The sequence below is a fragment of the Pagrus major genome, chromosome 6 (assembly GCF_040436345.1).
Source record: "Pagrus major chromosome 6, Pma_NU_1.0".
In the NCBI taxonomy this organism is placed as follows: domain Eukaryota; kingdom Metazoa; phylum Chordata; class Actinopteri; order Spariformes; family Sparidae; genus Pagrus; species Pagrus major.
In genome coordinates, this window is record NC_133220.1 from 16,234,348 (window position 1) to 16,248,837 (window position 14,490).

General features: G+C 44.9%; 1 protein-coding gene across 1 annotated transcript in view; it reads left to right on the top strand.

Moving 5' to 3' along the window:
* The window catches only part of foxj3 (forkhead box J3), an 80,335-nt gene that overhangs the window by 50,799 nt on the left and 15,046 nt on the right, over window positions 1–14,490 (top strand). The window contains exons 3-5 of the mRNA XM_073468800.1: window positions 6,643–6,717; window positions 9,698–9,781; window positions 11,245–11,346. Coding sequence (XP_073324901.1) covers window positions 6,643–6,717; window positions 9,698–9,781; window positions 11,245–11,346 — 261 coding nt within the window. The remainder of the gene's footprint in view (window positions 1–6,642; window positions 6,718–9,697; window positions 9,782–11,244; window positions 11,347–14,490) is intronic.

Below are 14,490 nucleotides of genomic sequence, written 5' to 3' on the forward strand. Positions count from 1 at the left end.
AAAAATCGTTATAGTTGACTTCATTGGTATTTGAGTGTGGGCTTTGGGTCTCTCGGTAGCTTTGCTAGATGCGAGAGAGCTTTGCAGTGTGTGTTGGAAGACTTCTGACAGTATGGTGTCAGTGGGGGAGGGGTCACCTTAGTCAATAAGGCTTGAGTAGTGCTAAATAGAATTAAATAAGTCCTTAATAGGTGTTTAATGTAATTATTTTTGTCATTGAAGCCCAGGATGACCTGCTCTACAGCGGGAGCCTTTAAGGCATGTTTGTCTCATAATTTTCATGTGAACGCGTGTGGTAAAATAGGAGGTGACGGGTTTTAAGTGCTCAAAATGCTGAAGCATACAGCATACTGACACTCCTTTGTCATCACACAGCAGGTTTTCATCCAGTCATTCAGAAGAGCCTTGCTCTGACAGCCTTAAGGTCACAGCTCCTCTCACAGCTAACAGGATTAAATCATCTGGTGATTGCACCTGGACAAATTTACCTTTCTCTACCTGTGTGTATGTGTCTTCAATAAATTATTATTATTTTTTTTTAAAGCGGTGCCTTGCTGAGCGAACGCTGTGGCATCCCACATGCCTTCTTCCCACACCCACTACAAATAGACAGCGAAGGTGCTACATTCCGTGGCCTCGGTGCAGATCCCCGAGGCTGAGGAGTATGTTCTGTGTTGGTGGGCATGTCACAGGGTCCATAGAAAATAACAAAGGCCTAAAAATACAGTAATCTACCTGTGTGTGTGTGTGTGTGTGTGTGTGTGTGTGTGTGTTTTTACTGTATCTCTACTGATTCACTTCCCTTTCTTTCTTTCTTCTGTCTTTCTTTCTTCTGTCTTTCTGTCTTTATTTCTGTCTTTCTTTCTAATATAATGTTCAAGCAAAATCCACCTCCTCTTTGCTTTGCTGTAGTTTCCTCTGAATTAGGCACCCATCTTTCTTTTTGTTAAAAGGTCAAACATTATACTTGTTGGGAAATCAAGTGTTGCATTCTTCTAACATGTGTCAGGAAACGATGTGTCATTTTAGACGGACTTCCGTCCTTTCATAAAATGATTTTCACACAGTGATTAAATTTAAAATGTAGTCTACTGTGACATCTCTTTCTACTGATATCTGCAGTCCACCATGTTGGAAACACAACTCATGTTCATTATGCCAGCCCTGAGATCTTCTTTGTTTCACTTACTCATTCATTCACTCGCTCACTCGCCCACCCAGTGACCAGTTCTTTCCTTCCTCTCACCATTCATTCATTAAAAGATATCTGTGTTTTTGAACAGATCTGAAGCGTCTATCTCAGTAGTAGCTCAAGTCTTTTGTATCTCTCCATCATTCAGACTTGCTGACAGGTCAATTTGAGAGAGTTATCCTCAAAGCAATGGCACTTGCAAAAATGTTTGCTTTGGTTTGTCTGATTCTCCCCTCATCTGTACAGACACTCCATACAAGATATTAGATGTGGCAACACAAGTCTGAATGAGATCCTTACAAAAGCCCTGTGGTACATCCTGTCTTTTATTTCATTGTAAATGTGGAAAGACACGTTGATTTCATACAAAATGGGATAAACTTAAACAGGCCGGGTGCTCCGATTGGGTACGCAGTGTCACCTAAATTCACCTTGCCTCACTCTGAGCTAACTGCACATCCTTTGCTTTCCTCCCCGGACCTGCTCTTTATTGGAAACGTGAATTGAACTCATGAATCAGGTTTTTTTTCCCTTCTTAATATTAGCCTTTATGAGCAGCTCCTGTAGCAGAGGTCATTGTAATGTTTAACCACTGGTTCCTGACACTGTTCACCTCCGCCTATTTTTCCCACACACTGCAATGCTAGGGAGAGCACTTTGATCACAAAGACTGCAAATCCAGCAGCATTTAAGTTCTTCTCCATTTGGAGTTTAATCTTAACACTTTAAGAGCTCCTCCAGGTCGTCTCAGACTCTCACCTGGTCCCAGGAATGTTTCAAGTAAACTCACAACTGGACTTATGCCTCATTGTTGTGGGAAATATAAGAGTGGGCCGTGTGTTGGTTGGTTAGAGCCCCCGCATGCTTTATTTTTTTTAAAGCTTTGTCTGGAGGCATAAAGTTGCAGAAAGATGGTGTGAATGTGGGAAGGCCAGGAACCTACGGGGGCATTGATTCACTCACGTTGGACCACAGTGTGACTCTTCCTCTCCCTCAGTTGCTGGTGTTCATCCCTATGTCATAACCAGTATGTGTGCATACGTGTGTCTGTCCTAGCATGCCGAGTTTGCTCCCTTGGGTCCCTAACCGTGTGCACAGGGCGCCTCCTCCTCCCCAGCTGTGAGGAGCAGGGCTCTGACATGGCCTGTCCCTTTAGCTCACTCCGAACGTTTGACACGCTGAGCGCAGAGGTCAGCCTGACCTACTTTCCCCTGGCGGCCCTTCTGCTGAGCTGCAGCGCTCCTCAGCAGGGGGGGCAGCGAGGGCGGAGCTGCTTACGCCTCCACTGCTGTCCTGGTGTGTTAAATCACCGCCATTTGTTAGGAGACACGTTCCTCTGTGTGTGTGTGTGTGTGTGTGTGTGTGTGTGTGTGTGTGTGTGTGTGTGTGTGTGTGTGTGTGTGTGTGTGTGTGTGTGTGTGTGTGTTTTAAGGTGTGTAGGAGGCATCCCACATACACAGACAAATACACACACACGCTCAGGCCTGTGCTGAGGTTGGATATGAAGTGCTCTGTGGGGGTTGCAGGTAGATGCTGGGCAGCACTTGGGCAGGACCCCTGCAGTGAGCTCTGTCTGACTCACTTTGTGTACCACTGCTCACACCCTCTGACCTCTTCCACCTACTTCACTTCCCTCTGTACTGTAGATCCACTTATACCAACTTAGCCTGCTGTCTTAAAGCAAATACTTTGTACCACACACGCTTAGATAAATCTAAGAAGCGGCTGCTCAAATGCTGACATATTGTTTATATGCGCAGCAGTAATTGGCCTTAATTTTTCATCAGCCTATCATTGTCTTGCTCTCCCCTTTCTCTCCAACTCAGCAAACACACTATGATCTATCAAACGCAGCAACTGTCGCTGTCATCATGTTTTCTTTTTCTTCCCCTGCTGCTGCTGTAATATTTTAATGTCCCCCTTTTGTTCTGGTTCGTCTCTTCCCGTTGGTTTCACTGCACATATGTGTCTAAAGCAGTGGAAGGAGTTTCTATGACACAGTACGGCACGTCGCCGGGCACAGGGCCTGTCAGGAGAAGCGAGCGGGCAGGCAGAGTTCATTAAAAAGTAAACTTCTAATGTAGCGGCAGGCCTCGACTGCTTGACTGTATCAATGATTTAGGCCCAGCAGAAGGTCCTTAATGGATAGAGCCACCTCTCTGTGCAAGTTCAGCTGCTTCTGTCCGCCTGGCATCAAGTGGCACACACACTCAGACATACACACACAGGCTGTGAAGGAGAAATGGATTTAAGTACTTAAGTGTGTATGGCATTGTACAGCTTGCATCACACACCCTCCCACACAGATGCTCCCCTGTTGGACATGTTTCAGGGTTTTAAAGTAGCATAGGGTGGCTAAATGGAGGGCCTCGTATCTGTTTGTCACCATCCACTATGCATGATCACATTCTGCGTGCGCTTGCATTGTTTTATTCATCTGAACTAGTGTTGAACTGTAACAAGCCGAGGGACAGAGTGTGGCTAAAAGGACAGGGCCTATGTAATGGTGCTGTCACTGCAGCCTGTGTAAAGTACTCCACCTGGGCCAGGGACAAGGAAAAGCATATGTGAGCCTGAGAGTGAGCAGGATCTCTAGTCGTACTCATGTGTAGGGTCCAGGGTCTACTGTATGTGACTTTTCAGATTTGATTCTTCAGATTAGTTTCTTGTAGCTGGATTATATCCAGACCAGAGAGTTCTAATATCAGTGTAGGCCTGAGTGCTTCCGTATGTAGTTTTGAAGATCCGATAGCAGTGTGACCAAAATACATTGTGGCTTGAGACCGTTCCATAAATGTATTCTGGAGTGTAACAGAGGCTGTAATGGTCGATAATGTTTTGTATGCCCATGCTAATACTTAAAATAAGAGAAACAAGAGCTAAAAGTGTTCAATGAACAGAGTCGATCGACAGAAAATTGACTGATAATTGTATTACAGGTAAGTATGAAGACTAATGTTGAGATATGGTAATTTTCTGTGTTTTATTTTAAATTTAGTATCTTTGGTTCAGATAAAACAAGAAAAGATGTCACCTTGGGCTCTCAGGACTCATGGTTGCCAGTTTTCTCTCTCTTTTTTTTGACACGTCATAGACAAAATTATTTATCAGATAATCCTAAATATAATTGATATATTAATTGATAATGAACATAATTACTAAGATAGACTACATCTTTTTTTTTTAAATTGTGATTCTTATGTTTTCTTTTTGGGGATTTTTTTTCAACATTTTTGAGTTTTGATTCCTTAAAGTCTTGTGTGTGGGCGTAGGACAGCCTGCTGGCATATGACTTGTGAGAGTCTGTGTCTCTTATTACCCCATCTATTGTATTTTGTACTGTTGTGTTTGTGTGTAAGGATTCAATTTCCTCAGTTCAGGTATTTGGGTGATACTCCACCCAAAATCTTTTGAGTATTAAGCTTTCTGCCCGGCAGTCTTGAAGGTGGCTGTTAAAATTTAGCACAGCTATAGTAATCTTGAATTTTTGTCAGTTTTATTGGAATACAATGGTGGCAAGACAAAAAGTGTCAACATGTCCTACAGCATTATCCACTTCTCTGCTGTCCTTACATATGCTTAGTATGTTATGAACACACATTTTCAAAAAATAAGGCTATTTACGCTACTTCAAGTAGAGTTATGCAGTTTCAGGAAAGGAGATATAAAGGCATAAAAGGAGCTTCTTCAGCCATATTTCTTTTGTTGAGCATACAATGGTATAGCAGAATGGTGGGTTATGATTCAAGTGTGTTAAGAGGTTCCATTGGACATTTTTCTTCTTCCCTTTACATTACATTCATTTTTGCAGACACTTTTGTCCAAAGTGACTTACAATACATACATTCAACATTCAAGTTCAGCCCAACACCCCTACAACAAATAACAGCAAATTTAGAGCTACAGTACGGTTGCTTAGGACAATTAGTGCTTGCAATCAAGGTGTCGTGTGAGAAGTTGGGTTTTCAGCCTGCAGCAGAATAAGGGCTGTTACTCTGCCATCCTGACTTCGGTGGGCAGTTCGTTCCATGACTGCAGAGTCAGAAAAGAGTAGAGCTTTGACCAACGCGAACGACCACTGTGGCCTTGTGCTTCTTTGTGTAGGGTCTGGCCGAGGTTAAGAGGTCGGATTGGTAGGAGTTCCCTTCAGTGCCCTGCAGACAAGTCTTAAACTTGAACTCGATGCGAGCTGCAACAGAGGGCCAATGTCATGAACAAATTTTTGGGGATCCACTGAACAAGAATTCTTTCTGAATAGAGCAAACTGCAGTCTTTTTACAGCCTTATTTCAGGCCTGCAGGGACGAGTGGTTGATACTCAAAAGATAAATTCTGGGTTGAGTGTTACTTTCAGAAAATATTTCCTTCTGGCACAGGAAGAGAATTATTTTGACTATGGCGCCAGTTTCCCCTTCTATATTTTTTGTTGGAGAACATTGTTAGACTTCGCCTGGATTACATTGGCATTTCAGAGTGATTTAAGCGGCGAGATTGACAGCATTACAACGAGGCTGTCATTATCATCCCTCCTGTGGTATAATTGCCTATACTGTTGAACAAGCAGCTCCCATCGTTTGCACTTGGGGGTCTCTTGCTCTCTCTCACTCTCTCTCTCTGTGCCTCTCTCTCTCTGTGCCTCTCTCTCTTTCTCTCTCTCTCTGTGTGCCTCTCTCTACTCATCTCCTGCATCCGTTAAACTCATCAGAGAATCCTACAGCTTTTCAGTGTGGCCATCTGTCAATACCACTCCATAAAGTGGAGTGGAGAAACGTGTGCATCCATTGGCTCTTGTAAGCCCTCCGCTGGCCTGCCTCCAGCTGGTTCTGAGGGCCTTGCTGTAGCTGGTTAACCCAGGCCTGGAGCATCGCTCTCCAGCCCTTGTGGCTACTTCAGCCCACCTCGCCTCCCCAATCAGGCAGCTGGATGAACCTCCCTCTTCACCACTGTGGAGTAGCTTGTAACACTGTAATGAGTTAACTTTCAGAATGATCTACATAATTTATTTCCTGCCCCCTCAGGAGCTCGCTGAAGCATTAATTAATATCAGGCCCTGGTATCAGCAACCATCCCAGTGTGGGATTCCTTCTGGCTCCTATTTTTGGCACCCGTGGAATTCAACATATTTGTGCAACCAAAATGCAGTTTGTTGGACATTGATGAAAGATATTGCTTCCTGGTGGCTTTGTACGCAGATTGAGTTCCTGTATATGTGTGCAGAGTGAAATCTGGACACAGTTGTAGGCCAGATCCTCATGCCACTGAAACGAGCTGACCTCGATGACAGGAGCTGTGACTAAACCTAAATGTTACATGCCAACAAGTTGTATGTCCCCGTTGCTGCTGGCAGTGATCTTCTTAACACTCAAGTTACTACAGACTTGTTTGTGTAATCTGAATTTTGATATGTGTTCACTCACCTCATCGGCTTTCTCTCCTTTTTTTCCCCCACAGAACTCAATACGGCACAATCTGTCATTGAACAAGTGTTTTCTCAAAGTGCCTCGCTCCAAAGATGACCCAGGAAAGGTGAGCCTTTTAAACATTAAGTTTATTACAAACCGAGACAAATGCATATAACTATGAAACAAATACAAATAGCAGAAAGTGTTTAGTTTCCCAGCTGGCAGCATTCTCTGTTAGAACATTTTTTTTTTTTTTTGCTGTGTTTCAAGCTATCTCTGCTAGAAAAATGTTACCTTTGAATGGCTGCCAGGACTCTGACAGTCTGGAAATGCATGGCATGCTCGTAATCTATTATGAACCTCCCACCCCCACAGAATTGCATTTCAAATGTAAGGAGAGACTAGTTTGTTGGACCGGCACAGACGGCAGATGTGGGTGAGGGAAGAAAAAGTCAAAGACTGGTAGAGATGGGGCCATAACAAGGTTGAAGTCAGGTCATTTCCAGAATCTTGCGTCCCTGAAGTATTTACTCAAGGTGCTGAACCTACTAAAAAAAACAGACCTCATTTGCTGTCTGCTCAGCTTTCAGTCTTCCATTTTTCTTCTCTGTTAAAGGATGTCCAAGTCCAACATGTTAATTTGACATTTGAGTCTCAGTAGGACCACCTACAGTTGCTTTTTTCCGCCTGATTTACTTCACAATCTGTAGCAAACTGATAAATAGTGTCCCCTGGTCCACGGAGTAGTTCACGAAGAAGAAGCATATATTCCTATATTTAGTATACTGGCATGCATAGGTCTAAACCATATGTAGCCTAACCCAGATTTCATCCCAGCACTGTCAGAACATACGCTACATATGCTTAGGGAACCGCACAAATAATTACACACACACGCACACACACGCGCACGTACACACCGACACATGCATGAAGAGCTACGCCTAGCTGTGTAGAGGATGGGGACTGAATGCTAATTTCATGTTTTGCTGTAATCCTCTGATATTGACACTCCTGGGAGCTGCTCCACTAAATACAAAATAATCTATTGCTGTATGGATCCCATTCCAAATGCATGGCCAACATGCTCGCATCCTTAATGTTTAATTTGGAATTTTCCTCACTCCCTCCCTCCCCCCTCCCCCCCGAAGACAACTTCAAAGAGGCGCTAGCCGCTCTTGATATGTTGCATCAATATTGTAATGTGGCAGGAATATGAGAACTGCTGGTTGGATGAGATAGGAGAGTCATGTCGCTCTCTGTCTGTCTCTCTCTCTGAGATGGTGTAAGAGATGACAGTTGGTATTGTACTCACACACACACATACACATTCTGTCTACCTCGGAGGTAGAAATGCAGCCTGTGAAGGCTACCGTTAATAATCTCTATTTTAATTGGCCGCATGTCTCGGCCCGGAGTTTCCAGGATGACCGGTGTGCTTCTTGTGTTCGTCCTTCCTATATTTACACACAAAAGGGGAAGTAGATGACATCAGTTATGTTGATGTATGAAAATGAGCTCCATCATTTTTGGGAAGTGAGCACATTTGTTATCAGGACCTGTTTTAAAAAAAATCTTTACAGCATCCTTTGTTTCATAGCTGCAGTGAATATTGTAGCTTTGCGACGTTGTTGCCCCAGACTCCACGGACACACTTCGCTTGGCATTGCTACAGTATATTGCAGTGTATTTGTGAATAATTTAATGACTCTTTATATGTTTTTCTTTTTCCCTGCCAACTCTCTTGGGGTCTGTGTAGGGAAATGCAGAAACTCCCCTCCCATGAGGGCTAACTTAATGTGTTCTTCACCCCCCTAATTAAAAGGAACAACACCAAGCCTGGCTTTGTCTGTCTGAATCCTAATTTTGAAACATCTGCCTCTGTACACCCTGCAATTAACCCCTGCATCTCAACACAGAGATGGATCACATGTCAAGACACTTTTCTCACCTTTTTCAAACATTTTTTTGGAAGCTTCTTGTAGAAAATATCGGGTGTGTAATGAGGTTTCCACTGCATTTTACTGTAACCTACATCAATATGAGATGTTTCTTCATCTTTGGTTGATTGTGCTGTGAATTATCCTTCCCTCTGAGGAAAATGTTAATTGACCCCAAAGCCTTGTACATATTAAAACTTATAATTTTAACCCCCAGACAAATATAGGCCAACCGTGGCTTTTCATTTTAACAATTGCAGCAGTTGTGTATGTGAGCTGTGAAAATAACAGATTTTCCAGCTTTAACAAGAGCAGGCCATTGTGTATGCAGTCGTTATTGTATAGATACTTGAGATACAGCTTGTTCTGTGGCCTCTCCTGTTGTTCAGAGAATTTCTTATGGAAATAACAATTATTCTCTCTGCTAAGGAAGTAATTTTAAAGGTCTTGATCTCACTTTCTCTTGACAATTGAGATTTTATCAGGGGCCATATGAAATATTAAAAATAAACTCAGAACCTGCAGGGCCTTGGGGTAAAAATCTGTACTGTAAGCTGATTTCTCGTTGGTTTCGAGGAGGAACACCATTGAAAAATAAATTAAATGGGGCCGAATGCAAAGATAAATAATGCAGCCTGCTTGTGGAATTGCTCGCTGCAGCCCCAGAGCCAGCCCCAACTGTTCTCTCCTTGATTAGCCTCGCTCAGACCTCAGAAGAAAGCAACACGGCAGGGCTAGCGCTGCCTCCATTCCTGCACTGAGACTGTGGAGCCTTCATCCTTGGCAACAGCGCTCTGACTCAATACCTGAGGCTGAGGAAGTACAGCTTCAGGAAAGGCTTAGCATTTCACCACCACCAGCTGCCCTCACCAGCTTCTCATTGAGGAGCAGCCGCAGAGGAGGAAAAGCCAAGCCTTTCGTACTAACAAAGCCCACCCACACGCCGCACAAACTCACAGCTATCAACTCAAATAAAGGCTTCAGCTGATGGAACAGACTTTAGCAGAGCAGATGTGAGGCCTCCTGATTTTTAAATACATTGCCAAAGAAAGATCCGATGCTCGTGTCCTGTCACGTCAGTCCAGTCCAAACAGCCTAGGGATGCCATGTGAAAGAGCGATCTGTTGTGTTTTATCAGCTCACGGGTCTTTCTTTTTTCTGCAGGGCTCTTACTGGGCCATCGACACCAACCCAAAGGAGGACGCCCTGCCAACACGGCCGAAGAAGAGGCCGAGGTCTGGAGAGCGGGTGAGTGTAGTCAGAGAAACTACATATGCTGCTCCTCTGCTGAAGCTTATGTCTCTATCTCTACTTGGTTCAGGATTCATCTGTGCCTCTTTGTCTCTACTTCTGCCTCAATTTTCTTTTCCTTTTACCCTCCTTTCTCTCCCACTCTTTCTCTACCGCACATACACACATAGACACACACAGAGACTCAGTAGGAGTTCATATCCAGACTTTATGTAACTGCCTCCTCTCCATGCTGCTTCGCTAGCCTGTCATGAAGTGGGGTCCTTATTAATAAACTATGCCCCAGGCAGCCATTACATACATTACATTCTGCACTCACTTTTTTTTTTTTTTTTTTAACAAACATCAATTAATGCAGAGCTGTGCGCCGGCTATTCTGAGCGGGCGCTTTTGTCTTTAATTATGGATGAGTTTCGTCCAGCGTTACGTACAGCTGTAGAGGTTTTAGTGAGCTGCTCAGATTGACCTGGCCCTGGGGCATCCCAACGCAGCGCTCTCTTGTCTCCTCCTTCCCCACAATGTGGCTGACCAGAGGCTACAAGGAGAGAGAGGGATTCTGTTAGGCTGGCAAGGCAGACTCATACGCGCACGCTAACAAACGCCATTGTCTCTACCCCCCCCCCCCCCCCACACACACACACACACACACACACACACACACAAGCGAGCATACAGACTACATAAAACTTAACATGCTGTTAATGTAGTCGCCCTGCAGCATGGAAATGCTATCACAGTCATTCAACAAACTGTTTGCTGGTGTGAGGTTGTATATACAACACGGTGAAGGTACAGGAGAAGTACATTGTTTTTAATATTCAGCTCTCCTGATCTGAGCATGACACAAAAGAATGCACCAAGTGAAGAGTGTGTCTTCTGTAGGACACATGCGCTGTGCTCACCCTCCCTCCCCCCTCCTTCCCATCCCTCTAGACACCGTCTGCCTACAAGGCATTCCATTAAGAGTCTCAGACATTGAAATTGAGAGTTTGTGAAATCTCATTTATGTTTATCATGAATTAAAAATGGTATTGTTGGCAGCCAATCCTCTTACAGTAAGCAGTTTTGGGAGACAGGCATGGCAGAGTTATCTCTCACAACAGTGCGTCTATATGGCAAGACAGGGGCATGCGTGTGTGTGTCTGTGTGTGTGTGTACTGTATGTGTGTTTGGTAGGAGGTGAGGGTGAGGGTGGGGATGGGGGTTGTCTCCATCTTCTCAGAAAGCACAGTTCAAATGTGACCTAAATAAAGGTGTTGCTCTGTCATGTGACAATAGTTGCATTTTATTTTTGTTGTACCGTGCAGATGGATATGTGTCTGGTCTGCGCTGAAGATTTGTCACAAACATAATACAGGTCTTGCAACCTGCAGTGGGATTTCATGTGTTTTAATAATTGGATAGTGTTGAATTTTTATCTTTTTTTGTCTGCCTCCACACCCCACCCCCAACCCCCACAGGCTTCTACGCCGTACAGCCTGGAGTCGGAGTCTTTGGGGATGGAGTGTATGATCTCTGGAAGTGCCTCTCCAACGCTGGCAATCAACACTGTGACTAACAAGGTACTACAACCAGCCATCCAGCCTCCAGCTCCAACACACACCTGGCTACACGGCTGCACCCTGACCCCACCCACTTCTCCAACCACCTACAGCACTATTCCCCACAGAGAGAGGAGCACTCTAGTAGAGGGGAGATACACACACACGCACACACAGAGAAGCACACGCTCATATGCCTAAAGCTTCTCTGCAATGCAACCCACACCAAAATACACAACTATCTGCACTGCAGCACCTTTTTCCTCTACAACAACAGGCAGCAGGTTCTTGTTATCTTCAGCATGGAAATATGATGCTCACACTGATACTTAGCACGCTGCAACCTGATAGACCTTACACAGTCCCGTGCAGACGTGCAATAGGATACACCACACACTGCATGGGGTTTCTGTATTCGCACTTGTAGTGGAGGTTGACGCCCATGGTCATGTTTCTCAGTTTGTGTGACACCATTACAGGTGACCGCTGCCACTGTTGGTCCCGTCTGCTCTCTGTAGCTTTTAAAAACTTTTTTTTTTTAAATGTGTAAAAGCTCGGAAACACTTGTACATCACAGAGCAAAGCTACAGGGACTGCTAGCTGTTAGCTATGAGTGTGCCGCTCACTCTGAAATTTAAATAGGCTTTTTAACCTTAAGCTCTCATCCTCTGAGCCCAGTGGGGGCAGCTCTCAGGTGTACTTTTAAAAAGCCTACAAGAGTGGCTTATTCATTTGCTGCAAGCATTACAAAAAAAAGCGTTTAATGTGAACAGGGGAAAGAGGAGTTAGTATGTGTGTATGACGTTGGCTCGAAAGTCTAAGCATATGCCGGCGTGTGTTATAACATGTGTGTACATGTATGTAGAGTATGTTACAGAGTATTTCTGCTTGTTTTGACGAGCGTGTCAGTGACAAGTAGCCAGGGGCCGATTCTATGGAGAACACACACTTTTTCATGTTGCTGCAACAGACAGATTCAGGGGCCTAAGTGTGGAGAAAGATGACCCTCTTTCCTCTCTGATTGCTACAAACAAGCACTTGCCGCAGCACCAGTCTCCACCAGCAGTGACAGCATAATGAGGCCCTAATGTAAAGAGCTGACAGTTTAGAGTCTGGACTCCTGCCATCAAATACCTCCAGTCAAATAACTCAGAAGAGCAACAAGCAGAAAACATTAAATCGGCACAAAACACAACTACTGTGAGTGCTGATGAAAAGAAGTTTTGATTTGTCTCTTTTTTTTTTTTTTCACTTGATTGTGACAAAACCTGTTACGGTGGTGAAGTGAACAGAAGACAAAGTGTGATAGCAACAGATCTGAGCGCCTAACTCCTCGGAGAGAGCTTGTTTCTCACTGTTTTACACTGTAAACACACGACAGGCCACGCCTCTATCGGCGCAGTGTGCCAAGCCACAGGAATTCCCTCTCTCTGTTTTTCTCTCTCTCCCTTTCTATTCCAGTCTCTCTCCCTCATTCCCGCCTTCTCACATAGACCAATGGGAGACGCTGGCAAGACGACTACTGAACCAGCAAGAATCTCTTTCTCTCTCCTGTCGGACATTCCTCGCAAGATTGTCCCCCCCCCCCCTTCTTTTACTCGTGCCTTTCTCACACACCAGACTCAGATTTTTCTCCCTCCCCCCCCCCCCCCCCTCCCCCAAAGGTTGTGTTCTGAGGTGGCCCTAAACATTGGCATGAATGTGATGACACTCTGGCACTGAAGTGTGATGATGAAGGGAAAGCGGGGATTGTTGAAAGCGTGTTTGCTGATGAATAGTCTGGCCTTTTTTCCCCTCTTCTCTCTCACTCTCTCTCATATCCCTTCCTCCTCTCTTCCTCTGCCTCTCCCTGTCTGTTCAATCCTGCATGCAGGGATTGTGCTGAACACTAGCTGGCATTGTTGGAGACACCTGGGCCAATCTTGCTTTGATTTCATAATCCATGTCTCATGCTCCAGATTAGGCCCCCATGTAAAAGACACCTCTGGCTTTTTACTTAATTCGCTGCTAAGAATAGAACTCTGACTCGCTTGCCTGCTAGCTAACACCGTACACAGTATTTACCGTGGAGCCGCTCCTGCCTGTATGAGCATGCCTGCCTCTGTCTGTGTGTTTTTGTATGTGTATGTGTGTGTTAGCCTACCTTTGTGTACATCTTTAGCTGTAGAAATGTGTGTTTGTGCATGCGTCTACGTATGTGGGTGAGATGTGACTGGGTGTTCGTCTGTGACAGTGCGTGCTCGAGTGGGCGTCTTCACTCAGGGGACTCTGGGGTCTGCGTAAACCACAGAGCAGTGAGGTTTAGAAATCATCACACTTTATGGGTGAGTGGAGTAAAAATAGATTGTGGTGAGAGACTTAAGGCTATAAGCCTGTTTTATGACTTCATTACACATAACATTTATATTTCTGTGGCGCGCTGTTTTTGATTAGCATTGTAAGGCTGATTTTGTGGACGTGCTTAAGCCTTCAGTCTTAGCTGCTCATTGAGCTCCCCTTCACGCTAATGAACACTGGAGCCAAGCCCACACTGAGTGGAGGAAGGCTAGAGTTGCCTAATGAGCTTCTCTTACTTAGCCCCCTATTCTCCTCTCCCTCTCCCTCAGCTTCACCCCTCTTCCTTGTACAGTGTTATTTGGATTCAGCATTTTCGCTCTGTTTTTTTTGTTTTTTTTTAAATTGCAGTATTTCTATCTCATTCTACCAGCTCAGGAGCCAAGCTCCATATTAAAAGCTTAATATGAGATGCTCTCACTCTGCATGTGTGGGTCCTGGATTCGTACCAGCACGTTAGTCAGCCGACCGATCAGTCAGAGCAGAGAGGGTTTCCTTGCCGCCTTGCCTCCTTGTGGCCTCTGTGGTAGCTCGCTGCGCCTCAGCAATAAGACAAGAGGCTTCAGTCTGCTGCTGCTGCTGAGAGGCAGGGTGCTGGGCAGGGCTGGGCCAATCCGCCTGCCTGAAGGCTGCTGCCACTGCTGTCTCATTGTGCTGAGCACAGAGCCCACTCTGTTCCACTCACAGTGATGAGCAGAAGCCACCATGCTGCAGTCAGTCATGGACTGACACACACAAGCACATGCACACACTCCGATCTTCGAATGCCAGGCCCTCTTCCAGTGCCACACCATCAGTGCGTTACTGCCATTCCTTTCTCACAATACAAAA